This window comes from Trichosurus vulpecula, chromosome 4 (assembly GCF_011100635.1).
Source record: "Trichosurus vulpecula isolate mTriVul1 chromosome 4, mTriVul1.pri, whole genome shotgun sequence".
NCBI lineage: Eukaryota > Metazoa > Chordata > Mammalia > Diprotodontia > Phalangeridae > Trichosurus > Trichosurus vulpecula.
The window spans coordinates 441,695,232-441,722,679 of NC_050576.1; the positions used below are offsets into that span (position 1 = coordinate 441,695,232).

The following is a 27,448-nucleotide window of genomic DNA, read 5'->3' on the forward strand; positions in this document are numbered from 1 at the left end:
GCGCCGTCGTCCCGGTAACGAGCCGGGCGGCCGGAAGCGCGGGCCCGAGAGCTGGGAAGGAGCGCTGGGAAGCGCTGGGGCGGTACGCGTGAGGCAACCCTCGGCAAACCCAGCCGGGAGGAAGCGGGGCCTGCTCCATCTCCCGTCTCCCGTCTCCGCCCCCTTGCACAGCTCGAGCCTCCCCGGGCCGCCATGGGCCCCAGCAACCTGCATACACAGGTACCCCCGCCCTGTGCACCATCCTCAGCTACTGGCCCCTATCTGAAGGGGGTTGGGGAAGGGTCTCCGGTGCCCGCAGACTCTGAGGAGCCTTCTGGAGACACCTGCCCCTCGTGGGGAGGGGGTGTCTCCGACCACTTTCCCTCCCCCACCCCCGCCAGCTTGAAGCACACAGAAGGCGCCTACTGTGTGCCGGCCTAGGAAAGCAACCCCCTTTCCTCCCTTCCCCTCCCCCCAGGCAGGAGTGGCAGGAGGAGGGGGCGGGGTGGTCAGCCTCGTCTGCCCCCATCCCCCACTGGCACACCCGTACAAGTACGAAGGGCACACATGCGCAGCACACAATGCAAACAAGCCTGCGGGTGTGTGAATGCGCGCACACACAGACCTTACCCTGTTTCCCCCGCCCTCCAGCTGCAGTTCAACAGGAACGTGCCTTCGCTGCCCGACAACCTGGCAGTCCGGTACTCGGGCCCGCGCCCCATCGTTATCGAGAAGCTGCGGCCTCCGGACAGAGCCAGCGCCCCCGCCAGTGCCCCCGGGCTTCTGGAGGGGCCCCGCCACCGGCCCTCCGTCCCCTTCTCCGTGGTGTCTGAAGAAAAGCTCAGCTTGGCCGTCCGCCTGGCCAAAAGAGACGTCAAGAGAAAACAGCTGGCAGAGCTGGTGTCGGGGCGTGTCCCCCACAGCCAGCCCCTGAGTGCCCGCAAGTTCAGCCCCAGCAGGAGTGAGCTGACCAAGAAACCTCGGGGCCCCCTCCCAGGCAGGCAGCGCCCCTCCCAGGGGGAGACAGCCGCCAGGGCCAAAGTTTACCTCTCCCGGGACCCTAGGTCTGATTCTTCTCCTCCCATGAGGGACCGGGGCCCTCAGCCCTGTGCCCTGAAGGTAGGGCACCCTCAAAGCGTGCTAGAGCTCCAGCGGCTGCAGAAAGAGCTGAGTGCCTGTCTCCAGAGTATCGAAGGTTTGGCCACCAAAGGTGAGGGAACCAGGTTCTGCAGGGGCAAGGAGGGACTCCCCCAAGGTTAGCTCACAGCCCACCCCCTGGCCCAGATTTTTCTTGCCTTTTGGGGGTGCTTTCTTGGACCTAATGATGGATGGGCCCTGGGGACCTTTCCCTTTGTTGCCCAAGGAGGAGCCTTCTCAGGAAGCCCCTCTTTTTCCCCTTGGGATGCCCTTCCTAGGGCCCGATCACAGCTATTCCCAAAAGAAGTCTCAAGAAGAAGGCAGGTGGTGAGACTCCCAGCTAACAAGTTCTTGTCCCGGGGGGCCTGAGAGGGGAAGGAGCAGACAGGGAGGGCAGCGGGCAGCTGGCGGCAGGGCCACTGGGGCTACCTCCTCCTCCTAATGCTCAGCCGGAATCCCAGCATGATGGCCTCACAATCTGGGCCCTCGCCAAAGATTCTGGAGCCCTGGGCACCTGCCTCTCATCCAGCTGGGGAAAATCTTCTTTCAGATAGACTGGAGGAAGGCCTGGATCCAGACGAGGCCAAGCGAAGCCGAGTGCGGAGGCAGGAGCAGGCTGCCCGCACAGCCCGCACGCTCTACGCGCTCCAGCAACAGGTAGGGATGGCAGCCTCTCCTGTATGCACCTGTTGGAGGCCTTCTTGGTGCCCTCTCCTCCTTCTCCTCCCCTTCCCTGGGTGGGCTGGCTCGCCAAATGCCTCCCAGGGTTCAAGGGCTCTGTTCTCCATTCTGCCAGGCTCCCTTCCTTCTTCTCCTCTCCTTCCTCTGAACCTGTGCTGTCCCATGTCCTGCCCCTCCCCACTCAGGTGACATGAGACCCCTTCATTTTACACAGAAAGGACTTAAGGTGTCTTGCACCAGGGTCATAGGGGAGGGAGCCTTCAGGGTAGGATTTGAACCCAAGCCTTCCTCCTACCTTTCTGATGGCCTGTCCTGAGCTTTTTGAAATTTTCTTCTTTTATTATGAATTTATTTGCCGCAAACAGATACAAACTTTGCATCTCAAAAAGACCTAAGAAGAAGGTTGGTGAGCAACATTTGTACTGAAAAGTGGATGCTTGAAGTTTCCTGAGTGGCTCGCTGGTTGTTCTTGTCATTAGAAAAGAGAGTACATGTCAGAGGTCATTTTGATCTGTGTCTTCAGTGCCTAGCATGGCACCTCAGACATAAGTAGGCACAATTAGGTGGATGGGTAGGATTTCAGCAGTTGTCAGAGTGGGTGGAGAGGCATTCTAGGGGTAGAGAAGGCCCTGAGCAAAGCTGTGAAGGCAAAGGACAGCACCCATGAGTGGGGTTGGAGGAAGAAGCATCATCTGATTGGAGGGACAGTAGAGCAGTCTGAAGGCTCCTGCAGGTGCCTGGGATGGGGCTGTGAGTGAGGATGGGCATGGCAGGCCGAGGAATGAATCGAGGGGACCTGAAAAAGAATCCTGTAGTCTGCTCTTCTATGTGCGTGTGCCCCCCCCCACTTCCCCTCAGGAAAGGATCATGGTTGGTTTCTTCATAGGCCACCCCGGAACACCTCACTGATGGCTCCTCTGGGGGACTGAGAAGTGAGGGGGCCAGTGGGACTCACTCCTAGATCCCACAAGTCTCCCCTTGGTTCCTCTGTTTGGGATGAAGAAACAAGGGTGCCCTGGCGAGGTACAAGACTAAGCATGTCTAGTTGGAGTTATTTGAGGAGGAGCCCAGAGGAGAGGGGTGTTTTTACAAAAGGCACTGATTGTCCTGTCCCTGAGCAGCATCTGAGGAGGGCACCGTCCACACCAATCCCCTCATTTTCACCACGAGAATGTTGGGAAGAAACTAACCCTGCCAAGGAAAACAAACTAGAAGCCAGCTTGGGAGGTGGTCATGAGAGCCCTTGGGAGGGCCTGTGATCCTGCCAAGGGGAGAGCTCTTTCCCTCCTCCCCAAGTGACTCTGCAGGTCCTGTGAATGCCCCCCCCCCCCCCCCCCCCCCCCCCGTGTCTCCATCTCCTTTGTTCTCTCCGATGGCCTATGCTGCCTCCTCTGCTCTTTGAGTGAGCCTTGAAAGCTCATATACTCCCTGTGAGGAGATGGGTGTTAGATGGACCATTGATTCTAACTAACCCCAAATGCCGTCTTCCCCAAAGCCAATCAGCCCAGCCTCCTCCTCCTGCTGAGCTCTGGGCTCTGCTCATTCTTCACGTGCAGGATCTGATCGAGGCAGGCGTCCCGGCTGAAGTGGGGGTTCCGATGCAGTGGCTCTGCTTCCCAGCAGCTTGGCAGAGAAGACCTCATTGGTAGAGGTGGGCTGAGAGCTGGAGGGAGCTCTCTGGCCTCGGCTGGCATCAGGCTTGGCCGTGGCCAGCTTGGTCAAAGCTCGCTCCCCTCCGTAGTCCCCTGAGGTGGCCTGACCTAGAACCATGAGTAGAGAACATGGGGACAGCTCAGGCAAGCAGCTCTGAAAGTCAGACAGATGGAGAGAAACCTGGAAGATGGAGGACAGCCAAAGCCTCCCTGAGGAGGTGACGGTAGCTGAGCTGAGGCTGACAGGAAGCAGCCTGGGCAAAAGCATGTAGGTGGGAGATGACCTGTCTTGGGCCCACGTGAAAGCCAGGTGGGCTGGAGTGTACAGAGAATGGCTGAGGGGGAGAACCTGGGAATCAGTACAGAAAGATGGGCTGAAGCCGGACGGAGGAACTTGAAATAGCAGATGGAGACGTTAATGATTGAGCCACTTTGGCCACTGTGGAGCATGGTACAGACACAGGAAGACCAGTCAGAAGGCCACTGCAGTTGTCTGGTCAGAGGGGACAAGGGCCCTGTGTGTGGAGGGAAGGGGACAGAGGACAGGTTGGCCACCAACCTGGGAGGCAGACCAGAAATTCGGTTTTGGATATGAGGACCCCAGAATGTCTTCATTAAAGATCCACATGGATGTTTTCCAAGACCTAAAGTCATGGTAAAATGTCTGGGAAAGTCCTTGGACAGGAAGGACAAAGACCATGGGGCTGGGGGTGGGGCAGAGCTGATAGGTGGAGGCTGGCCCTTCAGCTTGAAAAACCACTGGCTGCCTGGGGTGGGAGGAGCTCCAACACACTTGTGTGGATTTCTGATGAACTTCTGCTGGTATTAATTAAACAAGAAAGGCTGTCGGGAAAGGGCCCACCCAGCAGAGACTTGGCCAGCAATGACCTTTCCAGCAGGCCAAAGGCCCAGCTTGGCACCCTGTGGTTTTGGGGGGGGGGGGCTTCTTGTCCTGTAGCTGATCCACCCACTCCTGAGGGCTCCTGGACCACATAATGCACACAAAACAAAAGAATCAAGACTGTATTTCTCTGTGAAGAAGCTGGATAAAAACTTAGTATCCAAGTCTCCCAGGAAGCCTGCAGTGAACTGATGGGAGCCCAGTAAATCCCACAAACATGACTTGGGCATGACTGGAGGCGAGCTCTGCAGGCTGGCAGCATCCTTAGGAGATGTGGAGCCTTCCTCAGGAGCCCAGAGCTCAGGCTTCTGTCCCGGGGACATGGGCAGCAGGAGGGAGTGGACACTGTGAGAGCTTTATCTGAGCTCTGTGGCTGCTAGAGAAAAGGGTAGGGACCCTAGGTGGCGGCACAGCCCTGGGTCTGTGGCTGGAGTCTTTTGCATTTTAGGTGCCTTTTTTCCCTGGAAATCTGCAGAAGTTCATCACAAACACATAGTTAGAACAGGAACTTTACCTTGGGATAGGCAGGGCAGAAACCACCTTTCCTGATCTGTCAGTGAAGGTGGTGTGGAATGCTACCCTCTGCCATGCCCACTCACAGTACACATGTGTACACAAACACACATGCACTCACCTCATGCACACACGCACATATACCCTTGCACACACATAATACAGGTGCCCTCATATATATGCTTGCACACACACATGCATGCATAATACACATGCACATGTACACACTCCATACACAAACACACATGCACTCACCTCATGCACACACATAATACACGTGCCCTCATATATATGCTTGCACATACATACATGCACACATAATACACATGCACATGTACACACTCCGTACACAAACACATGCACTCACCTCATGCACACACGCACATACACCCTTGCACACACATAATACACGGGCCCTCATATATATGCTTGCACACTCATACACATCATTTGTCCCTCACAGCTGACCCAGAGAGTCGGTGGCAGTGCCACCTACTGTGTGCTCCTTCCCCTGACCCGAGTAGCTCATCCTGGGCTCCTGGCTGGGCCCCTTGGTCCCTGCCAGCTCTCCAGGCCTATTCTGCTCACTCGTTTTTTTCCTCTTCTAACGAATAGGTGAAAGAACTTCAGGAGGAGTTGGATAAGTTAAGTCCAAATAGAATCAAGCATACTAAGAAGGTGAGGCCAGAGCACGGAGAGCCCCGGGGGAGGGGTGGGCCTGCTATTCTGTGGTCTCGGCAGCCCATGTCTCCCATTTTCTCTAGTCCAGGGCGATGTCTCGATTGGCAGCTGCCCACCGAGGAGCCATCCGAGCCTTGCGGATGTTTGTCAGTCAGTTCACAGACTCGAAGGAACAGGCAGTATCCGAGCGCTACAGAGAGCTGGGTGATCTCATTCGGCAGCTTTCCATCTGCTCTGCCAGACTGGACACTGATCCTTCTGTCCTGGCTGTGGTCCTCGATCTCCTACAACAGATTGAGGTATGGCTGTGGTGGAAGGGGGCAGGCAGGGCTGAGGAGGGGTGAGGGGGCAGGTGCAGATTCTCGAGAGAGGGACAGCTCCATTGCTAAAATTTGAGTCCCTCCTCTCTGGCCACTGTTCGTGCTTATTAACCTAGCTTGCCTGTTGCCTAGGGCTGTTCTTGCTATAGACAGAGAAGTCCTCTGCACATACACATGATTGTGGTGATGGGGACGCAGGCTGGGGGTGCTCCCTGCCGAGGCCTGACTAGCCCGCATCTGTCAGGAAGGTGGGCTGCTTTGGTAGAGTCTAACGGACGGACTGGGATGAGTGAGCGGCCCCCCACCCCCCACTAGACCTTAGACCAAGGGCCCTGTGTCTGGCTCCTTTCTCCCCTCTCTCCTCTCCCCTCATCTATTTTCATAAATCTCCACCAGGCAGCTGGCCAGTAAGCTTGAGGCCTCCCTCTGAATCTGCCTGTACTCCATGGATTCCCAGTCATTTCTTGAGTTCTGGTCTGTCTGTAGCCTTTCGTTCCAGCTTGTGTGTGTGTAGGTGTAGGGGAGGGGGGCAGGGTGTACTTAGAAGTATTACTCTTCAGAGCCTTGAGGAGAAGCCATATCATCTCTCCAAAAATTAACTGTAGAGGATTTTTTTTTTTTGCTGTGGTGCTGGAGAAGATGTGGGAGAAGTTTGTAATCTGACCCCCTAAATTACCTCAATAATAGTGATTTGTCATTGGCCGCAGAAGGTTCTGGGTTGTGTAGGTCCACATATTATTGGTTGTTCCCTGGTTCTCTGGGGAAGGCCTTCATGGTAGTTAGCTTGGGGTCATAGAAACCCCACTTGTGAAGGCCTGATGACTTGGGAGACAGGACCCAGCTCCCCAAGCACATGGGTGAGCAAGGGGCTGCCTAAGCCTGTTGGTGTCTCTGTGACGTGGTTACTGGTCACATAACGAGCTGTCATTCAGTGCTATGTCATTGGCTTTTTAAATGCACCTATTTGGGGCTAGGCTTCTGCACACTGGTTACAAACAGTTCCTATAAAGTGCAGATTTTGGGTGGTCAAAATTTTGCTATCTGTTTTTGTCTTTAAAAATTGTCATGTTCTGTGGCTTAAGGGCATTCCTGTGTAGGAAGCAGATGGTGAAGAGAGTGTTTAATAGCTGGAAAATAGCATTAATTTTCACTGAGTTCCCAGAATTTTTTGATGAGTTGAAGAATTCCCTTGCTGGGGGCTGCTGTAGGGGCCAGTCATTTCCTGGACCCTTGAGTGTGTCATGAGTCTTTGTAAGATAAATTTCTTTTTTTTTAAATATTCTAGTTTTTAATTTAATATTTTAGTTTTACACATTGATTTCCACAAGATTTTGAGTTACAAATTTTCTCCCCATTTCTACCCTCCCCCCCATTCCAAGATGGCATATATTCTGATTGCCTCATTCCCCAGTCAGCCCTCTTTCACCCCACCCCGCCCCATGCCTTTTCCCCTTACTTTCTTGTAGGGCAGGATAGATTTCTATGCTCCGTTCCCTATATATCTTGTTTCCCAGCTGCGTGCAAAAAACCAACTTTTTTTTTTAAAGCATCTGCTTTTAAAACTTTGAGTTCCAAATTCTCTCCCGTCTTCCCTTCCCATCCACCCTCCCTAGGAAGGCAAGCAAATCAACATAGATCACACATGTATCATTATGTACAACACTTCCACAATGCTCGTGTTGTGAAAGGCTAACTATATTTCCTTCCATCCTATCCTGCCTCCCTTTATTCAGTTTTCTCCCTTGACCCTGTCCCTTTTAGAAAGTGTTTACTTTTGATTACCTCCTCCCCCATCTGCCCTCCCTTCTATCATCCCCCTTTTTTTATCCCCTTCCCTTTACTTTCCTGTGGAGTAATTTACCCAATTGAGTGTGTATGTTATTTCCTCCTCAAGTCAAATCCGATGAGAGCAAGATTCGCTCATTCCCCCTCACCTGCCCCCTCTTCCCTTCCAACAGAACTGCTTTTTCTTGCCACTTTTATGTGAGATAATTTACCCCATTCTATCTCTCCCTTTCTCCCTCTCTCAATATATTCCTCTCTCACCCCTCAAATTTATTTCATTTTTTTAGATATCCCTTCATATTCAACTCATCCTGTGCCCTCTGTCTATATTCCCTTCAACTCCCCTAAAACCGAGAAAGGTCTTATGAATTACACACATCATCTTTCCATGTAGGAATGTAAACAAAACAGTTCAACTTTAGTAAGTTCCTTATGATCTCTCTTTCTTGTTTACCTTTTCATGCTTCTCTTGATTCTTGTATTTGAAAGTCAAATTTTCTATTCGGCTCTGGTCTTTTCACTGAGAAAGCTTGAAAGTCCTCTATTTTATTGAAAATCCATTATTTTGCCTTGGAGCATGATACTCAGTTTTGCTGGGTAGGTGATTCTTGGTTTTAATCCAAGCTCCTTTGATCTCCGGAATATCATATTCCAAGCCCTTCGATCCCTTAATGTAGAAGCTGTTAGATCTTGTGTTATCCTGATTGTGTTTCCACAATATTCAAATTGTTTCTTTCTGGCTGCTTGCAGTATTTTCTCCTTGACCTGGAAACTCTGGAATTTGGCAACAATATTCCTAGGAGTTTTCTTTTTGGGATCTTTTTCAAGAGGCTATCAGTGGATTCTTTCAATTTCTATTTTACCCTCTGGTTCTAGAATATCAGGTCAGTTTTCCTTGATAATTTCTTGAAAGATGATGTCTAGGCCCTTTTTTTGATCATGGCTTTCAGGTAGTCCAGTAATTTTTAAATTATCTCTCCTGGATCTATTTTCCAGGTCAGTGGTTTTTCCAATGAGATATTTCACATTGTCTTCCATTTTTTCATTCCTTTGGTTCTGTTTTACAATATCTTAGTTTCTCATCAAGTCACTAGCTTCTACTTGCTCCAATCTAATTTTTAAGGTAGTATTTTCTTCCGTGGTCTTTTGGACCTCCTTTTCCATTTGGCTAATTCTGCCTTTCAAGGCATTCTTCTCCTCATTGACTTTTTGGAGCTCTTTTGACATTTGGTTTAGTCTATTCTTTAAGGTGTTATTTTCTTCAGTATTTTTTTGGGTCTCCTTTAGCAAGTTGTTGACTTGTTTTTCATGATTTTCTTGCATCGCTCTCATTTCTCTTCCCAATTTTTCCTCTACTTCTCTTCCTTGCTTTTCCAAATCCTTTTTGAGCTCTTCCATGGCCTGAGACCAATTCATATTTTTCTTGGAAGCTTTTGATGTAGGCTCTTGGACTTTGTTGATTTCTTCTGAGTGTATGATTTGGTCTTCTTTGTCACCAAGAAAGGAATCTAGAGTTTGAGTTTGAGTCTGCGTTTAAGTCTGAGTTCGTTTTCGCTGTCTGTTCATATTCCCAGCCAACTCCTTGACCCTTGAGCTTTTTGTCAGGGTATGACTGCTTGTAGAGTAGGGAGTACTTTGTGCCAAGTTTTATGGTCCAAGCACTGCTGTTTTCAGAGCTACTTCTACTCCACAGTCACCCCAGGCTCTGTCACAGCCCCAAGAACCGCCAACCAAGACCGCAATACAGATCCAAGCAGGGCACAGCCAGAGAATCTGCCCTTGTGCCCACAAAGTGCTCCTTGTACTCCCGCCCTGATCTGCTGCTAGATTCCTCCCACTTTGTGAGCCAGGGATTCGGGAAGCTGCTGACGCTGGTGCTCTGGGGGCAACCTCAGGAGCTTCCTGCTACTGCTATGGCCACCCCTGCACCACTTCCTCCCCCCACCGGAGTTGGCGGCCGGGACCTCTCTGAACTCGATCCAGCAGTTTCCCCCAACCTGCTCTTTGGCTTTTGTAGGTTGAGAAGTCTGGTAACTGCCACAGCTCACTGTTTCATGGCCCCAAGGCCTGTTCCGGCTGGCTGAGTCAGGGTCTGGTCTGTCCCGGCATGGCCCATGCTGGGCGGCCCTCCGCTCTCAGCACCACTCGATAGACCCTTCCCAGCGACCATCCAGGCTCTCCAGGGTTGGATACCTGTTTCCCTCTGCTATTTTGTGGGTTCCACAGCTCTAGAATTTGTTCGGAGATTTTTTTTACAGGTGTTTGGAGGGATTTGGGGGGCAGCTTAAGCAAATCCGTGCTTTCCAGCTGCCATCTTGGCTCTGCCCCCTCCTATTTGTAAGATAAATTTCATGTTTCCTGGCAGGAGCTAGATTCCCTTCTGGAAAGGAAACAGTCACTTGGGAAGATAAAGAAACGCTTCCCTGGAGTTCGAAGCCAGTCTCCACTGGGTTTCCCAATGGCCTTGGAGAGGTCTATCAGCACATCACCAGTGAGAGAAAGGAAGCCCCTGGTGGCAAAGGAGAAACTTCCCTTGGAAGGGAGGCGGCCTGTTGTGCGAAAGCTCCTAGAAGGTAATTGTTTTGCTGGCTGGTCTCAGGAGGGCTTCTCCTGGAGGGCTTTTGGAGACTTGAAAGAAGGCAGCATTGCTGTTGTAGGCAGCCTTCCCTGGCTTGGATGAGATTACGGTCCTGGAACCTCATGGACTTCTGGGAGTTACTTTCAGTAATATGGGACTGAGAGGAAGCCCTGTGACTGGATTTCTGCCCCCTCTCTCTCAGGAAAGGAGAGTTTAATATGGTAAGGTCCTCCCTTGCCTGGAGCCAGAGAGACCTTTAGTTAGCAAAGCCCTGAACCTGTGTAGGGTTAGTGCCTCAGGAAGTTAGGATCTTCCTTAGGCTCTCAGGGATCAGGAAGAAGAAACAGAAGCAAGGCAATCTGGGGACTAGGCCAAAGGGGCCTCAGGAGTAGCCCATTCTCCAGACTAGCAGAGCGGCAGAAAACCCCGGTTACCCAAACCTCCCTGCGGAGGACAGCAAGTGCCCATACAAAGTGGCCATCGAGAGAGCCTTCCAGTGGCCAGTCGGTGCAGGCAGAGAGGCAGACAGAGGCAAGGTCAGTGTTCCTGTCCCCCACACTCAGCTTCTTGTGGCCTAGTGAGCAATGCCTGCTGGTTTGGATGCTGCCTGTGGACCCTCAAATGGTAGTGGGGGGTGAGAGGGCAGGAGAGACAGACCTTCCCCAAGACTAAAGGCAGGCAGGACGGTGCCCCTTCCTTGGCCCAGGAGGCCCAGGCCAGAGTCAGCTCAGGAAGAGGAGGGGCAGCTGTCCCAGCACTGCCGAGCCCTGAGCTCAGATAGGGAGGACAGGCTTCGGGGTCTCTTTGGCCACTTGCCAGTTGAGGGGACTGAAGCTTGGGGGGGCATGACTGAAGGAGAGATTCCCAGCTCCGGGCTGCTTTGGCCCTCCCTGTTCTCAGGGTAAATAAAGAGAAGGCTCCCAGGGCTTCCTTCCCTGAAGCTCTGTTCTGGGCATGCTTCAGCCTCTGCTCTGCTCTGGGCCTCTCAGAAGTGGGAGCTGGGGGCTTTAAGACCCCTTCTCACCATCCTCATTTCCTTGCTTATTTTGTGTCTCCATCTGTGGGTCCTGGGACAAGGGGCCTGGTGAGGGAGCATGCCCAACTCCAGTTGGGGGCTCTGTAGGGCCGAGCTAGCCTCCCTAGCTCGGGGACCCCCAAGTCCTGCAGGCCCTGAGGAGGTCAGCCTAAGCCTCAGAGGCTTGACTGGCCTGGGCAGTGTGAGGGTCGCAGGCTTACAGAGGTCAGAAGCTAAGGGCCCCTTGCTCTAGGGCCAGGCTCTATCCTCCCAGATGTGGGCTTCAGGGGAGGGGGCGCGGGAAGGAGGTGGTGCCCACAGTCATGAGTCAGAGGAGTCTTGTAAAGGGGAGGGCAGTTCTGTGGGTTGGCCAACCCCTTGGGCTGTGAGGATGACTATAGGGGTCCTGGCTCCCTCATGGGGTGCTCCCCAGAGGTGTGGGGTGGGGCTGCCCTGGCCTGATGCGGGCACCAGGTTTCTTCTGGACTGATTGTGCCTGTGTTGTGCTTCTGTATCCTCTGGGTAGATGAGCACCCATCTTTTGCATTGAGTCCTCTGTACCAGATATTGGGTGAGGGGCTGAAGGGCCAGCCCGAAGAGGACCTCGCCTCCTCAGACCAGAAAGCTGCTTTCAAAATAGGGCCAACCTCGACGAAAGCAAAAGCCATGAAAAAGCGGCCTCTGCCCACTGCTGGGCCCCTCCGAAGGCGAGGTGTTGAGACAGCTGCCAAGTCAGAGCAAGTATGCACTGGTCCTGGGCTTCAGGATGGGAATCCGCAGGCAGGTGGTGGCTATGCTCGGAGCCCCCAGAATCACAGCCTCTTGAAAGGGCCACATTGAGGCCCCTGAGTCTGCCCATTCCCCCCAACACTTCCCTTGTCCTTGTCGGGTTCACTCAGTGATCACGAATGGCTGGGGGACTGAAGGGTCTCCTCCGCCCTTGGGGGCCCATCTGATTTTGAGGAGCACTCCGCACCTGTGGGATGGCAAGGCCTCTGGAGTCTTTCCTAAGTCACAATTTCCAGGGAAAGTGAGATGGTGTGATCCGTGGAGGCTCTGAGTTTGCTCAGTCAGGATTCATTCCCAGATAGATTGGCAAGCCTTTTTTTTCTCTCAGTATATTATTTACTTTTTCAAATAACAAGCATGTCTGTTACCTCATATTACTCCCCCCTCCCGAAAAATACCAAACAAACAGAAAAGGAAACCCTTGTAATCACTCTGCATGGTCAGGCCAAGCCCCCCAGTGTGTGTGTCAGGTGCAGGGGACTCCTGCTCCATCCTGGGGATTAGTCCTGTCCTTCGCAGTGGATCACATACATGGCTTCCCTAAGATTGCCAGAAAAGGGATCAGGGCGGGTAGAGGACAGTGAGCTTCTTGGGGGTAGGCCAGGGCAAGCAGCCCGCCTCCTCAGGGCCCAGAGGGGGTGCCCTGCAGCAGAATGAAGCCTTGCGGCAGAGACTCTTCACTTCTGCTCTGAGCCACACTCCAGTCTGAGATCTCAGGGCTCTTTCCCCTCAGCCTACTGCCTACCTCCCTTTCTCTCCCTTTAGTCTGTAATAGAGAGGGCGCCGTCTAGCACATGCCAGGGAGGGGACCCCCTTGGGCCCCTCTTGATTTGTCCACCTCTCTTATCTACCTGGCTCTCTCCCACTGCACGTCCACTCCTGAGAATCCTTTGGGTGACCCTCCTGTCCCCTCAGGTATCACTTCTGTGTCCCTTCCCTTCTCTCCCTCAGCTGCCCTGAACCAGCTGCTGGCACTCCCAGGCTGGCCCCGGCTTCTGACCCCCAGCCTGTTCTCCGTCACCTCTGCAGTCCCTCCAGAGCCCTGCGCCCCCCGTCCCTGCTCCCCACTGTCTTCCTTGGTCTCCTTTGCTGGGTCAGGATCCCTGGGTATCTCCCCTGGCTCTGACCTGGGCCCTTTTCCCTTCTTTCTGTAGACTCTGCCTCTGTCTCTATCCATCTCTGTCTGTCTGTCTCTCTCTCTGTCTTTCTTTGTTTCTTTCTGTCTCTGTCTCTCTGTTTCTCTTCCTTTCTCTCTATGTCTCAGTCTCTCTTCCTCTCTGTCTCCGTCTCTCTCCCCCCCTTCTTCTCCCTTTCTTTTTCTCTCTCTGTCTCCTCTTTGTCTATCTCTCTCTGTCTCTCTCCACCTCTTCTCCCTCCCCCCCCTCCCTCTCCCCCCGCCTCTCTGTCCCTCTCTTTTTCTCTCTGTCTCTCTGTCTCTTTCTCTCCTCCATCTCCCTCTCCCTCTCTTTTTCTCTGTCTCTTTCTGCCTGTCTCTGTCTCTCTTTTTCTGTCTCTCTGTCTCTCTTTTTCTTTCTGTCTCTCTTTCTCTCTCCCTCCCTCTCTTTGTCTTTCATCTTATCTCCTTTCATGGCATCCACCATCTCCCTACAGATGGTCAAAAGTCCCTGGTCCTGGTCCTGCTGCATCTGCTGCCTCCCACTGGCCAACTCCATCATGTCCTGTAGACCTTTCACGCTCTCCTTTCTTCCTGCTGGGATTCCCCATGCTGGCCGATTTCTCCTCCAGACTAGTCTGATTGATTCTGCCTTGGTCACTTGTGCCCCTCACATAGGCCTGTGTGATGGCAGCATCCTTCCAGGGGGCCTCTGGGCTCTCAGTCTCTTCTTTGCTGGTCCCACTTCCACACAGTGGGCAGAATTGTTCTCTTGGGAAGTATCCCTGGCCCCCTCTGCTAATGGGGTAAAAGAGAACCTGGCATCAGATGAGATCAGTCTGGCTCCCACATCCCCTCCCCATACCCTCTGTGTTTGGCCAGATGGCCCTCCGTCTCCCACCTCTGGGCCTTTGCATAGGTTGTGCCCTCTCACTGCTGAGCTGACTGCCTTCTAGTCACCTGGTAACATGTCCTCCTTTGTGTGTCGGCTCCAAACACAGTGCCTGGCACATGGGAGGGACTGAATAAGGGAATACTTTGGGATTCAGCTGGACATGAGTGGCTGAGAACATGGCCTTCTGAGCTCTGTTTCTTCTGTTCTGGACCCTGGTGATGGTGGAAGTCACCTAGAAGTGTGTGTGCATGCGCGTGTGCATGTGTGTGAATGTGTATATGTGCTTCCCCTCCACCCCCCGCCATGCACACACAGGCATGTACACCCCTGCGGGCCCTGGGAAGGAGCTTGCCCTCAGACTCCTGGCCTAGCCCAAGGCCTGGGAGACACGGGTGGGGGGATCTGGGAAGCGGGGCTCCTGTGGAGTGATGGGTCAAAGTTCTCTGCAGAGCTTCCATAAAGTGGAAAGGCTAAGACCCCACCAGGCGCAGGGCAAGGACCACAGGTTCCAAAGGATGACCGTGTCATTCAGATTAAAGAGGAACCAACCCCCTGTTAAGGACCACCGCACGCCGTGGATCCCTCCCAACCCCACCTCCCCGCTGGCCTCCCCTAAATGGTAGGTGCCGAGGAGCTTGGCCCCTGGGGTCTCTAGGGGGGGCTGGGAGAGCCCTGAACCCATCCGTGCATGACCCATGTCACAGCCCCCTTCCAGTCCCAGAGTCGGTAGTCTTGTATTCCAGCAGGCCTTGAGAGGCCCTGTTAACACCAGTGGCCAGGCCAACACTGTGGCGCCTTTGGGGTTGTGTACACCTGCCTGTCTCACTTCTCCTAGTGGTTGCTCCACAGGGCCTGGGACCCGCCTCGCTGCCTTGCTGGGCTGCACAGCCTGTTTCTCAAGATGGCGGCTCTGCCGAGTCCTGGGGCGTGGGGGAATGGTTAATAGAGACCTGTTTTTCTCTTTTGTAGTATTGCTTGGGGAAAGGGGAGTGTCAGCCCGAAAGATGCCAAAAGGGAACCATCTCCCCAACAGGAGGTGGTTCGGGAAGGAGCCTGTGCAGACCCCATTGAGCACGAGGCCCTCAGGTTGGCAGCAACAACCCCTCTCTGTGCATGGGCTCCAGGCTGCCCGCCCACTCCCAAAGGCCAGGCCTCTCAAACTCTTCTTCTGTGTAGGGAGCTGGACTGGCACCACCCACAGACCAGGGTAGGGGGGTCCCAGCCCCAAAGGAGGGGAAGGCAAAGGAAGTGCCTTCAGACACCCCTGGCGCCTTCGCTGCAGACAAGGTGAATGGGGGAGCTGGGCACGGGAAGCTCCCTAGGGACCCCCAGGTACCATGGCTCCACGGGGCATTGGTGGAGGTCATGGCTGGCTTTATCCTTGGGGGCCTCAGGTGAGTCTGGCCCAGCCCCAGCCCCTCCCCCATTCCTGGCCCTGCTGATAGGATAGTGCCCATTGCAGAGCTGGCCAGCCTCTAGGCCTCGGTTCCCCCTGCAGAAATGGCCAATCAAAAAACCAAGTGGCCCAAGTGGGTCTAGCCAGCCTCCAGATGGTGGGTGGTAGAGCTGTCCTGGAGCCACTGGGGCCCTCTGAGAGCAAGGACCCATCCCATGAGGAGGAGGAGGCACCTGGCAGACAGCCTGGGCACTAATGGATGCCCTCATCTCTCTCAGGCTTGCCTGGCTGGATGCCGAGAGCGCCCGGAGGCTGAAGGAGCTGGACAAGCTGAAGGCCCGAGAGCTGGCTGACATCCGGAGGCTGAGGTGAGGCATGGGGGAATGAAGGGCGTGCATACTCCCAGAACACGCATATGGACATGCAATCACGTACATGTAAGCAGACATGCTCCCATGTACATGGCTCCCGTGCACACACACATACATGTGCTCACACGTGCTCATATATTCACACATGTGTATGTGTGTGCATGTACACTCAGGCACCTTCACAATACATATGCACACTCACATACAAACACAGACACTCACATGTGCACTTACAGTCATATCTGCTCACTTGCACATGCATATAGTACGCACGTGTGTACTCACACACATACACACTCACATGCGAGGCACTCACACACATACGTGCACACACACACACACAGACATACCCTCAGACATTGTGACATACACACATGTTCTGGACATTGGATTACTGGTGTACACACACGGGCGCGCACGCACGCGCGCACACACAGTCATTTCTCAGTCCAACATCCAGGGTACGTGTGTGTGTCTGTTACATATTATCATGATAATCTATACCACATGCCCTCACACACCACCCACTCACGCACACCCCAGACATTGGATCACAGAGGGCAGCCCCACCTGGAGAAACCTTGAAAGGGGCTGGTTAAAAGTCAACGTACAGGAGCTGTGTGAAGGCGCGCACCTGCTCACGTTTCCCTGGCAGCTTGGGGGCTGGGTAGGGGGTCCAGGCCAGCTCCCGGGTCCTGAGCCCCGCAGAGGGAAGCCTCCCTGGTTCCCATGCTGGCTCTCAGCCTCCTTGCCAGGTCCAGGGTCTGATGCAGGGAGGAGGCTGCCATGGAATTCCCTGCCCATGTGGGTCGGCGTCTTTTCCCATCCCCTTCCACACACCCCTGTGCTGGTGCACAGGAAGGACATCACTGTGGCCCCTCCTGTATCCGACAGGAGGGTTGGACTCTGACCATCTTCCCGGGGGCAATCACTGGTGAGTGAGGCCCAGATGCCAGAGCACTACGCCTGGAGTCAAGGTCCTGAGTTTCAGTCCAGCCTCAGATAGATATGAGCTGGGTGCCTCTGGGCAGGCCACTTTCCCTCTGGCCACCTCAGTTTCCTCATCTGAGTAGCACCCTTTTCTCAGGGGTGTTGTGAGGATCAAAAAGCTAATATCCATAAAGCCCAGTGCCTGGGCATGTAGTAGGCGTCATGTAAATGCTCGTTCTTCCCCTCCCCCCTGGAATCTTGAGAACTTCAAAGTCTTTTTGAGAGATTTGATGGACAATTTGGGGGTAGTTCAGCCCACCCTGAACTGAAGGCTGCTCTGCAGTGACCTTGTTCCCCATTGCATGGCCAGTCAGCGAGCATTTATTGAGTGCCCGCTGTGTGCCAGGCACTGACAAGTTCTGGGAATACAGAGAAAGGGAGAAAAGCCAATGGTTTTGTTTCCCACCAGTGCGTCGACCTCCGAGTTGGCAGACAAGGTGGAGAAGGCAGTCCTGGAGCGTCTGAAGCCCCTTCTGGACCAAGCAAAGGTAACGGCACACGCCTGCACATGCTGCTGAGGGCCTGGTGACCTTCCCCAGAGGCCCGCATCTGCTGTTGGAGGCAGGGAACTCCCCCTTCCTACACGTGAGATTCAGGAGGACTTGAGGCACCCTCCTCTTGCGGGGAGAGCTTTGGGACCATCTGGCCTGACGGCCTGGCTTGAGACCCCTCATCCTCGGGGCTGCTCTCATGGTCTGGAAATGCTCATTTCCTACAGCACACATTTTCCCAAGGTGGTGGACCCAAGTGCCCCCTGGGAGCCCATCTACTTTTGGGGCGACCTCCCCTTGAGCCCAATCATAGGTTTGGGGTCCAGCCTCACCCCTCACTGCCCCCTCCCCCAAGCCTGGACCTGCACAGCTAGTGTTGGGAGCCTGGTCGATAACTGTGCCTGGATCCAGCCCGAGGGTCTTTGGCCCTCCTCATGGCTCATTTAGTTATCACAGCAGCCCTGGGAAGGAGGCACAGAGCAATTATGATGCCCAAGATCATGGTGCAGTGAGTGTCTGAGGCAGAATTTTAGCTCAGGCCTCTATGCCTCCCAAGTGCAGAGCTCCACCTGGCTCTGAGGAGTGGGGGCAAAGCACACAGGGTGGGGAACTTGGAGGCAGTCTGCCAGTCAGCATTTATTAAGCACCTGTTGTGTGCCAGGCACTGTGCCAAGTGCTGAAGATACAGAAGGAGGCAAAAGACAGCCCCTGCCCTCAAGGAGCTTACACATACATACAGCTAACCTGGGGGAGACAACATGCAAACAAACAGAAGCAGAGCAAGCTCCATACAGGATGATAACGAGAGAAGAGTTAACAGGGAAAACGGCTTCCAGGAGAGGGTGGGATTTTAGTCAGGAATGAAGAGGAAGCCAGGGAGCTCAGTGGTCAGAGAGAAGGAGAGAGAGCATTCCAGCCCGGGGGGTTGGCCAGAGAGAGTGCTCAGAGCCGAGAGGCTGGGGAGGAAGGTGGAAGAAACCTGGAAAGGGGGAGCTTGGGAAGGGCTTTGAATGCCAAACAGAAGTGATGGGGAGCCCCTGGAGTTTATCGAGTGAGTGTGTGTGTGTTGGGGGGTGGTGATGTGGCTGAATGTGTATGTGTGTGTGCATGTGTGGTGACGTGGCTGAGTGTTTATGTGTGCATGCATGTGTGTGGGTGTGTGGGTGATGTGGCTGAGTGTGTGTGTATGTGTGTGTGTGTGTGTGTGCGTGCGCGCCTGCGCACGTGTGATGATGTGGCTGAATATATGTGTGTTTGGTGACGTGGATGAGTGTGTGTGGGTGATGTGGCTGAATGTATGGGTATGGGTGTGGGTGTGGTGACATGGCTGAGAGTGTGTGTGTGTACGTGTGCATGCACGTGTATGTGTGTGTGTGATGACGTGGCTGAGTAATGTATGTGAGTGTGTGTGGGGAGGTGGCTGGGCCTGCACGGGAGGAGGCACTAGGGGGAGCCCTGGGGCAGGCAGCCTCTCCCAGCAGCCTGCGTGATAGTCCAGTGTGAGGTGATGGGGCAGGGTCAGAGCAGAGAGGATTAGATTATCCATCCCTCATAGTAACAGAAACCCTTCTCTTCCTGCAGCTTCTGTATTTCAGGGTTAGGGTCTTGTAGGTGCCAAAGCCATCCCTTCTGTCTGTCACACAGATGATCAGTCATCCCCACCTTCAGGGAGTTGGGCCTCAGCGGGAGCCTTAGTCAGCTGAGGGTCGCTCCACAGCTGCAGTGACCTCTGCCTGACCGTGGAGTGACCCTGGGCATGTCACTCCACCTCTCGGTACTCCCAGGCAGTCATTGTGATCCCCCCTTGCCCTCCATAAATGCGCTGTGGTTACTGGCTGCTGTGCCCCCCTCCCCAGAGGCAGCAGGCCAGCTCCCTCCCCTTCCCCCAGGGCAGACAAGCACACTAGTCACTAACTCATCCGTCTCCTGGTAGGAAGCTGATGCTCCATTGGGGGATTCTTTGTCTGTGCACGAAGCCATGGCCCAGGCTCCAGAGAAGGTAAGTCACCTGTGGATGAGACAGTAGGAGCCACGTGCATATGAGCGCAGGATGGCTCTCAGCTCCAGCCCAGAGCTTAGATCTCCTGGCACTACTCACCTGTCATTGGTACCCAGAGGAGGGGAATCTGCCCACACGGAGCCGGCCTGACATCCGTTAGGCCCAAGGCTCCACCCAACCGGGTGTCTGCCAGGCCCGGCCTTCCAATGATGGGAAGCCTGGGAGGAAGGGAGTCTCTTGGAGGAAAACTGCATGTGTTGTCCCACCCCTGCCCCTCAAAGCTGGGGTTGTCCAGGATAACCTGGTGTTTCCCTCAAGTTCGTTCTAAAAGCCCTTTGGTCAGACATCAGTGTGTCTGAGCGTCACCACTGCCGTGCAGGAAACAAGCTCAAAAGCCGTGTCGAGATGCCTTGAGTGTTTTCTTTGCCACGGTTGCTGGGTAAGGCCCTGCTCTCCTGGCTCGGCCTTCGAGGCCTGACCGCGGCGGCCACATCCATCTGTCCTGCTAGAGATTAGAAATAGGATACGTGTGGTTGGAGGGAAGCTGAGCATCCCTGAGGAGTGGCCGCAGTCTATGTCTGTGTCTGTTTCATTTTCTGCTGGAGCACATCATCTGAATAGGTCAGTTTGGAGGGAACTCCCCTGCAACGCCCTGCTTCTCATTTGGACCTTGGCTCAGCCTGGTTGGCATTCTGCACCAGCAGCCACTTCTCGTGGGCCTCCTTGTGGCCTGCTGTGGCCTGTGCCTCCTGGCTGTGCTTCAAGAAAATATTCTATCCAGGCTCGAGCCATGCCCTGACAGCTGGGCACCCAGGATCAAGAGCTGGCCAGTAACTTGGGAAGCCCCCGTTTCTACTGATGAGAAAGAAAAGCTATTTTTCTTATGAGTAATGCAGGGCAGAGGAAAGATTTGAACCCAGCACCTTGGGCTCCAAATCCAGGGTTCTTTCAGCTAATTCATGCCTGTTTCATTGTGGGTTTTTTTTTTTTGGAGGGGGGTGAGGCAGTTGGGGTTAAGTGACTTGCCCAGGGTCACACAGCTAGTAAATGTCACATGTCTGAGTCCAGATTTGAACTCATTTTCTCGCTTCCAGGGCTCTATCCACTGCGCCACCTGGCTGCGCCCATACCTGTTTTTAGTTGGTAGTTCCATTGAATATGGCAGTTAAGACTGCTGTGTGATCTATGTAAAAGCATTTACGCAGAAGCATCGACTTCGGAAGGGTGATCACAAGTATACACGCTTACTCTCCCACCTCATCTCTGCGTGCAGGCCTCATTCAGGCTCTGGGTCTTACCTTGACTCGGCTCCCAGGCCCCCTGGCTTCTCAGGGCTTCCATGCTGGGTTGGCTGGGCTGCCCCAGCCACTCTGAGGCCACCTGCCATCCTGGCTCCAAGGCAGGCAGAGCTCAGACTCCTGGGTCTGGGGACAGAAGGAAAACAGCAGTGAGAGCTGCTGACATCAGGTGATGGCGGCATCCAGAAGGAGAAGAGGAGGGGGCCCAGGAGGGGCCCATGCGATTAGAGGGTTCAGTCTGGATAAGGGGCCTGCACAGGAGTCAGGAGAAGCAGTCAGAGAGGGAGGAGGAGGACAGACAGATTGCCTGCCCTGCCCCTCTGCCCGTCGAGGGGCTTGGCCCACAGGCTGCCTTTAACCAAAGGGTCTTCCTAGGGCCTTTGTATTTACATGTGTCTGTTCATCCCTCTGTCTGTCCCTCTGTCCATCCCTCTATCCCTCTGTCCTTCCCTCCATTCCTCTGTCCTTCCTTCCATCCTTCTGTCCTTCCCTCTGTCTGTCCCTCTGTCCTTCCCTCCATCCCTCTATCTGTACCTCTGCCCTTCCCTCCGTCCCTCTGTCCTTCCCTCTGTCCATCCCTCTATCCCTCTGTCCATCTCTCCGTCCCTCCGTCCTTCCCTCTGTCCATCCCTCCATCCCTTTGTCTGTCTGTCCGTCCCTCTGTCCTTCCGTATGTCTGTCCTTCTGTCCATTCCTCCATCCTTCTGTCCATCCCTCATCCCTCCATCCTCTATCTTTCCCACCTTACTTCCTCTCCTTCCTTCCTCGCCGCCTCACTCACCGTCCATCCCTTGCACCTCACTTAGCTCTGCCTCCTGGGACACTCAGGAGCCACCTTCTCCTTGAGGCTTTTCCTGGTCATCGTCCCCACCGCCCCTTAATGTTCTGTCCCACTTCTCCGTGCACCCGTTGTTTCCTGCAGGAGAATATAAGCTCCCTGAGGGCAAGGACTCTGTTGCTTTTGTCTTTTTGTCCTCCGTGGACCAGCATAGTGCTTGGCTCGTAGTAGGTACTTAATACCAATCCATGTTGACTTGAAAGCAATGCAGTGACAGAGCTGGAAAGGCTCCCACCCCCAGGCCCATCTCCTCCTCCCAAGGCCTCCCCTGGAACTGGGGCACAGCTGGAGCAGTCCAGGTGCTGGGCCCCTTGGCAGGCAGCGGCTGATGGTCATGGGCGAGGGGTGTAAAAGGCCTTTTAAGAGGTACGTGACTGGAGATGCTCATGAGGTCATCACCAGACCAAACAAGAAGCAACAGGACTCAGGCCCCTGACCCCTGGGCAGTCCCTCAGTGGAGCATTCCTGGGGAGGAGCCGCCCCATCACCAATCCCCATCAGCCTGGATCTCAGGCCCCTCTGAGGGAGGAAACGTAGCCAGACCCTCTTCCCCAGGTGTGCCTTCTCTGGGGGGCTCCCCTTACTCAGGCCCTAGGGTGAGGGCATCGGGGCTCACTCAAATGCTGCTGAGGTGATGCCTTTGTCTTGTCGGTGTCTGAGCTGAGTGGTTGAGGTAGGCAGGCAGCTTCAAGTCAGGAAAACCGCCATGAGACAATGGCTCTAAACCCACTTAGAAAACAGGCGCACGGTTTCACGTTCTGTGCCTGTAGAGACAGGGTGGTCTAGTGGTTAGCGTACTGGCCTGGCTTCTGGATGAGTCACATCAGCTGTGAAGACTTTTGAGGGGTAGAGGTGGTGCAGGTCTATGTGGGAAGAGGGCGTGTCCACCCCAGACCTCCCCAGGCCTGCTGAAATCCAAGATGCCCTTGGGTGGTGATGGAGCCTGAGCATGGGAGGCCACGGGATGGCAGCCCTGCCATGTCTGCACGCCCCCTCTGTCTTACAGGCATTACCCAGAAAGGAGCTCCCTGACTGCACTCCTCGTGATTTGGCCCCTGACCTGCACTGCAAGACTCGCACTCAAGTCTCACAGCCGGAGGCCATGGGCTTCCAGGATGAGGACAGCCCTGATCTTTGGACCATGATGCGCCGCATGGAGGAGATGGAGGTGTGTGGCTGGGGGGAAGGGGGCCAGGTTATGGCTCCCCAGCTATAACCCCAGAGAGTTCTGTCCTGTGGCTGTCCTGTGGCCTGATCAATTCCTGACACCAGCTTCTTGAGGAGAAGCCAGTGGGGGCCCTGGCACTACCCGAGGCAGCTCCCTTTGCTTTGGGCCCTTTCTATGACCCTCTCCAGGTGTGGCCCTTAGGGGCCAGGGTTCGAATTGAGGCTGTCTCCCTTGTTAGAGTCTTTAGGGCCTAGTCTTGATGTGGCTTTCAGTGCCCTGCAGTGAGCCCCTGGACCTCCCTCTGAACTAGGAAAAACTTCATGAAGCTCCCACATCACAGGGTCATTGTGAGGGTCAGGTGAGGTCATGCCTGGGAAACCCTGTCTGCCACCAGAAGCATGTTGGTCTGGCCCGGAGGGGAGCAGGGGATGTTCTGGTCAGAGCCAGGAGCTCTGTGGGGTTTTTGTAAACTTTTGGTGGCTGGCTGGTTTGTCTGTCTGTCTCACTGGCTGGCTGGGTGTGTATCTGTCTGACCTGCTGGCTGGATTGTGTCTGTCTGACTGGTTGGCTGGGTGTGTGTCTGACCCACTGACCGGTTTGTCGGTCTGTCAGACCAGCTGGCCAGGTGTTTGGCTATCTGACCAGCTGACCAGGTGTGTGTCTGTTTGACCTGCTGGCTAGGTTGTGTCTGTCTGACCGGTCGGCTTGGTGTGTGTCTGTCTGCCTAGCTGGCCAGGTGTCTGGTTGGATGCCCGGCTAGCCAGGTGTGTATCTGTCTGACCCACTGGCCGGTTTGTCTGTCTGTCTGACTCGTTGGCTGGTGTGTGTCTGTCTGCCCAGCTGGCTGGTTTGTCTGTCTGACTGGCTGGCCAAATGTGTGCCTGTCTGAATGGCTCCTTGTCTGTCTGACGGGCTGGCCAGGTGTCTGACTGTCTGATCAGCTGTCTGTCTGTCTGTCTGGCCGGGTATTTGGCTGTTTGCCTGGCTGGCCAGGTGTCTGGCTATCTGCCCAGCTGGCCAGGTATGTGTCTGTCTGCCCAGCTGACCAGGTATGTGTCTGCCTGGCTGGCTGGCTGGGTGTGTGTCTGTTTGGCTGGCCAGCTTGTTGTGTGTCTGTCTGCCTATGTGTCTGTCTGTCCTTCCATGTGTCTGTCTAGCTGGCTGGTTTGGTCTTTTTTTTCTCAGCTTCTGCCTCTCGTGGGCATTGCTTGGCAGTTATTCTCTTTCCTGGGTCTGGTTCAAAGCCCTGGCTGGTCTCCTTTTCTTCTCCCTTGTCTGTCTTTCTCTCTGGTGGGGAAAGGCCAGTCCTTGCTTGGGTCATTAACACTTGCCCTTCATCTGCTCATTCTCAGCGATACCAGGAGGCCGTCCGGCGGAGGTTCAGTCAGATGGTCTACGCTGATCTCGATTTTGGCACCGAGAGGGGGAGAAGCAGTGAGTAGAGCCTCCTCTCCCCTTCCTGGGCGCGTGGGCTTTGGGCTGTGGTTGCTAGGCTACGCTTCCTGTGCTGCCTCTGTGAAGGAGGGCAGGCTTGTGCTTGTCAAGGGCCTTCTTTCTGGATGGGAGGTAGAGGAAGGGAAACTCTGAAGGACCAGGGGCACTGTCCCTCTCCTCACTGGGAGGAGGAAAGGCCTAGGAAGCAGCCCCAGGGCCAAGCCCTTTTGGGCCTGGGAGGATGGAGGATGGACAGAATGAGGCTGAGAGAGGACCCCCAGCCAGCCCCAGGAACGGTCTGAAGTCAGGAAGGGCAGGGGTTGAGGGACCATCGTTCAACTTTGCCCTCTTTAGTGAGGGGCCCATGATACTTGAAGAGGTGCAGTCCGAAGAAGGGGCCTGAGGTTCAGAGTGCACCTCAGAGAAGATGTCTGCAGTCCTGCGGCCCAGCAATCTTTCTGTGATAGGATGTGCCCTGCCCACTGAGGCCTGCTGGTACTGGGATCAGGGAGGGCATCCTGTCCTCAGAGGAATTGCTGCTGCTGCTGTGTGGCTCTGTCTCCTCTTGAGGAGGGGCAGCTAGAACCAGGCCACTGCTTCCCCATCCTGGAGAATGCTGTGGATGGGCTCTGACTCCCTCAGGTCACTGGTGCTGCCTCCTGTGGCCTTGGCCATCGGAGGGATCCAGCAAGCAGGGGCTCCCACCAGCTGGCACCACCCTCAGCCCAGCAGCATCACTTTGGGCCATTGCGCCGGGCTCTGGGAGACAAAGACAGAAGTGCCACCATCTCTGCCGTTGAGGAGTTGATGGGCCAGCCTGGCTGTTGCTGGAATTGTGTCTGGAGGGAAGGCAGGGAACGTGGAGTGGTCCTGGAGCTCTGCTCTGCCCCTTCCCTCTGTTTATGTCAGGCCTGCTCAGCCCCTCCCAGACACTCCCTTGTTCTTCCCCTAATGTTCCTGATCCTGGGAAGCTCTTTGTCTCCATCCTAAGGGGCTGCAAGAGGCTGCATCCTCTGAGCCAGGCTGACAAGTTAGAGACCCCCATGAATCTCTTAGCCTGTTGTTTGGAGGCCCCCGAGAGATCCCAGAGGCTGGCCCCAGAGACTCGCTGTGTGGCCCACATCTCTGCCTCAGTTTTCTCATCTGTAAAATTGGGATAATGATGGTACCTCCCTCCCAGGGATGTTGTGTGGATTAAGGAAGAGTGCTTAGCACAGTGCCTGGCACACAATAGGTGCTTAATAGATGTTTATTATCCTCCTTTGCCCCTTCCCATTCCTCTCAGTTGAAAGAATTCCCTGATGTTGGGAAGAGGGGAGGTCTTGGGGGGAAGATAATGAATTGGGTTATCTCTGGGTCACCCAGTTTGAGACGAAGCTCAGGACAGACACTGGGGCTGGGTATAGAGAAGTGGGGGGTCATCTGCAAAGAGTGCAGAGGGCCTAGGACAGAGCAGGTGTGAGCTGGACCAAGACCTGGCCGGAGTGAGGAGGAGGGAGGGCTGAGAGAGGACAGAAGCCGAGGCTGTAGACAGCTTGAGGAGGATGAAGAGGGAGGGAGAAGGGAAGGCCGGGAGGAGAGGCTGGGTCATGCCCATCTGTCGAGGGCTGGGGAGCTGGTGACATGAGGGAGAGGGCAGAGCCTGGAGACAGCTCTTTGTAGGATAGATTTGGGTTGAGAGCCTGAATGGGCATGTTTGTGAAGAGGAGGCCTGAAGGGGGCAGAGGGGTCACCTCACTGAGTGGGGGGAACGAGGGGACCCTGGCGTTAAACTGCTCACCCAGGTCACTCCTTTGATTTCTTGAAAATCTCCGCAAGCCAGGGTGGGCGTCACCTAGATTAATCAGCCCACCCTTTCCTTGTCCTCCTGTAGACGGAAAAGTCCCAGCAGTAGATGAAAGGCCTAGGCCTCCTAACCCCATCCAGCTCACCAAAAGAGCAGGCAGCGGAGAGCCCCAAGTCAACATTCTGCTTGAAAAACCTCTGGATGAGAAGTGAGTGGGGCCAAAGGTGGGGCATCCAGCTCTGTGCCCGTGCCTCCCTGGTCAAGGGTGCGAATCCCAGCTGCCTTCATTTCTGGTGGCTTTCCAGGTATTTTGAGGAAAGTATGGACATGGAGGAAAGAGGGGAGAAAGGGGCTCCCCTTCGGCCTGCATCTTCAGCAGCCCCTCAGCAGCCAGAGGGCAGCATCCTCCTGTCTGTGCCTCGGGAGATGCTCCGGAACCTTGGCAATTACCAAGACAGCTACCAGCAATACCTCCGGACAATCTCTCACGAGTCCATTGGTACTTTCAACCCGTGGATTATAGTGGAGAGGTCAGTGGAGCTAAATCCTGTGGCTAATGCTGGGGGCCGCTCACGCCGTGCCCCACCCCCACCCCCACAGCGGCCTTGGTATTCCATGCCTCATTTAATCCACACATGACCACCCACTCCATCCCCAGTGGGCTAATGGGCATCCAGGTGTGGGACTGAAAATTATGCCAATTGCTTCTCTGTGTGTGTGTGTGGGGAGGGCAGGAGCATCTTTGTTTCAAAGATCCCTTGGATGAGTCATTTGTTTATGCAGATGTGGCCCATGGCTGTCCCAGCTCTCAGTGGGCCCCCCCACCTGCTTTGTGAGTTTGCTGGGTGGGGGGAGGGGAAGAGGGGCTGGCTCCTGACCCACTGTGCCCCCTGCAGCCTGGCAGAAGAGCTGGTCGAGGAAGCCCTGGAGGACGTGACGGCCGAGCTCCAGGACGTGTGCGAGGATTATGCCGAGGCCGTGTTCACCTCCGAGTTCTTAGAGCCCTCAAAGTGAACATTCCTCACAAACCTTCCCTCGTGTCTGTTCCCCCCTTGAAATGAAGCCTGGCAGTGCCTGCCGTCCTCTGCACACACCGTGTCTGGTCACCTTGTGGGGGGGCGGGCACGAGAGCAGAGAGGACGAGCCAGGATTGGGCAAATAGGGAGGTGGCCGCAGGTGGCGTCAGCCCGGAGGAGCTGGACCCAAACTGCCAGGAAGCACAGGAGCCTGCCTGGTACACTTAGCACCACCGGCAGGCTTAGTGCCTGTTCTTCCCGGGGAACCTGGAATACTGAGTCACCCATAGAAGAGGGCTGAGCTGGGCAGCAGGCCTGAGCTATCATGGTACCTGACCTCTGGAGACAATGTGCTGGGCCAGGAACACCCCTTAAGGTAGTGGAGTGGGGTGGGGTCAGCTTGGATTCCCGGGGTGGGGGCTACAGAGCTTGGTGGTAGCTTTTTAACCTCAGGGCAAATAACCCTTTACCCCAGAACCTCCCAGGCCTTTCTCCTGGATGGGAGCAGGGGGAGGCACACTGTGCAGCCTCCCCTTTGGAGATTTCAGGAGCTCATGAGTTGGTGTGGCCATTTTTTAAGAGCTGATAATTTTTTAAATAAAGTCCTTGTCTTTGACAATA

The 27,448-nt window shown here is 54.8% G+C and overlaps 1 protein-coding gene across 4 annotated transcripts; it reads left to right on the top strand.

Moving 5' to 3' along the window:
* Positions 1-10: 10 nt before the first annotated feature.
* On the top strand, positions 11-27,448 carry KIAA0753 (KIAA0753 ortholog). Of its 4 annotated transcripts, XM_036756613.1 has the most exons (18): positions 61-219; positions 631-1,189; positions 1,667-1,773; positions 5,479-5,541; positions 5,628-5,843; positions 10,015-10,222; positions 11,769-11,983; positions 14,490-14,659; positions 15,010-15,126; positions 15,217-15,327; positions 15,715-15,804; positions 17,207-17,285; positions 19,222-19,287; positions 22,430-22,591; positions 23,944-24,025; positions 25,899-26,019; positions 26,117-26,341; positions 26,708-27,448. In XM_036756613.1, exons 1-18 carry the CDS (start codon positions 193-195, stop codon positions 26,823-26,825), a joined length of 2,736 nt encoding a protein of 911 aa, XP_036612508.1. In that variant the 5' UTR covers positions 61-192; the 3' UTR covers positions 26,826-27,448. The 4 variants fall into 4 exon arrangements, with proteins under 4 accessions (XP_036612510.1, XP_036612508.1, XP_036612507.1 ...); XM_036756615.1 differs by lacking the exon at positions 15,217-15,327 and having other exon boundaries at positions 11-219; XM_036756612.1 differs by having other exon boundaries at positions 15,010-15,327.

Excerpts from the sequence above, each read along its gene's own strand:
- KIAA0753 (XM_036756612.1), top strand. The coding sequence starts at position 193 with ATGGGCCCCAGCAACCTGCATACACAG. Across the intron at positions 10,223-11,768 it reads TGTGCGAAAGCTCCTAGAAG|ATGAGCACCCATCTTTTGCA; the intron begins GTAATTGTTTTG and ends TCCTCTGGGTAG. Across the intron at positions 15,328-15,714 it reads GCGCCTTCGCTGCAGACAAG|GCTTGCCTGGCTGGATGCCG; the intron begins GTGAATGGGGGA and ends CATCTCTCTCAG.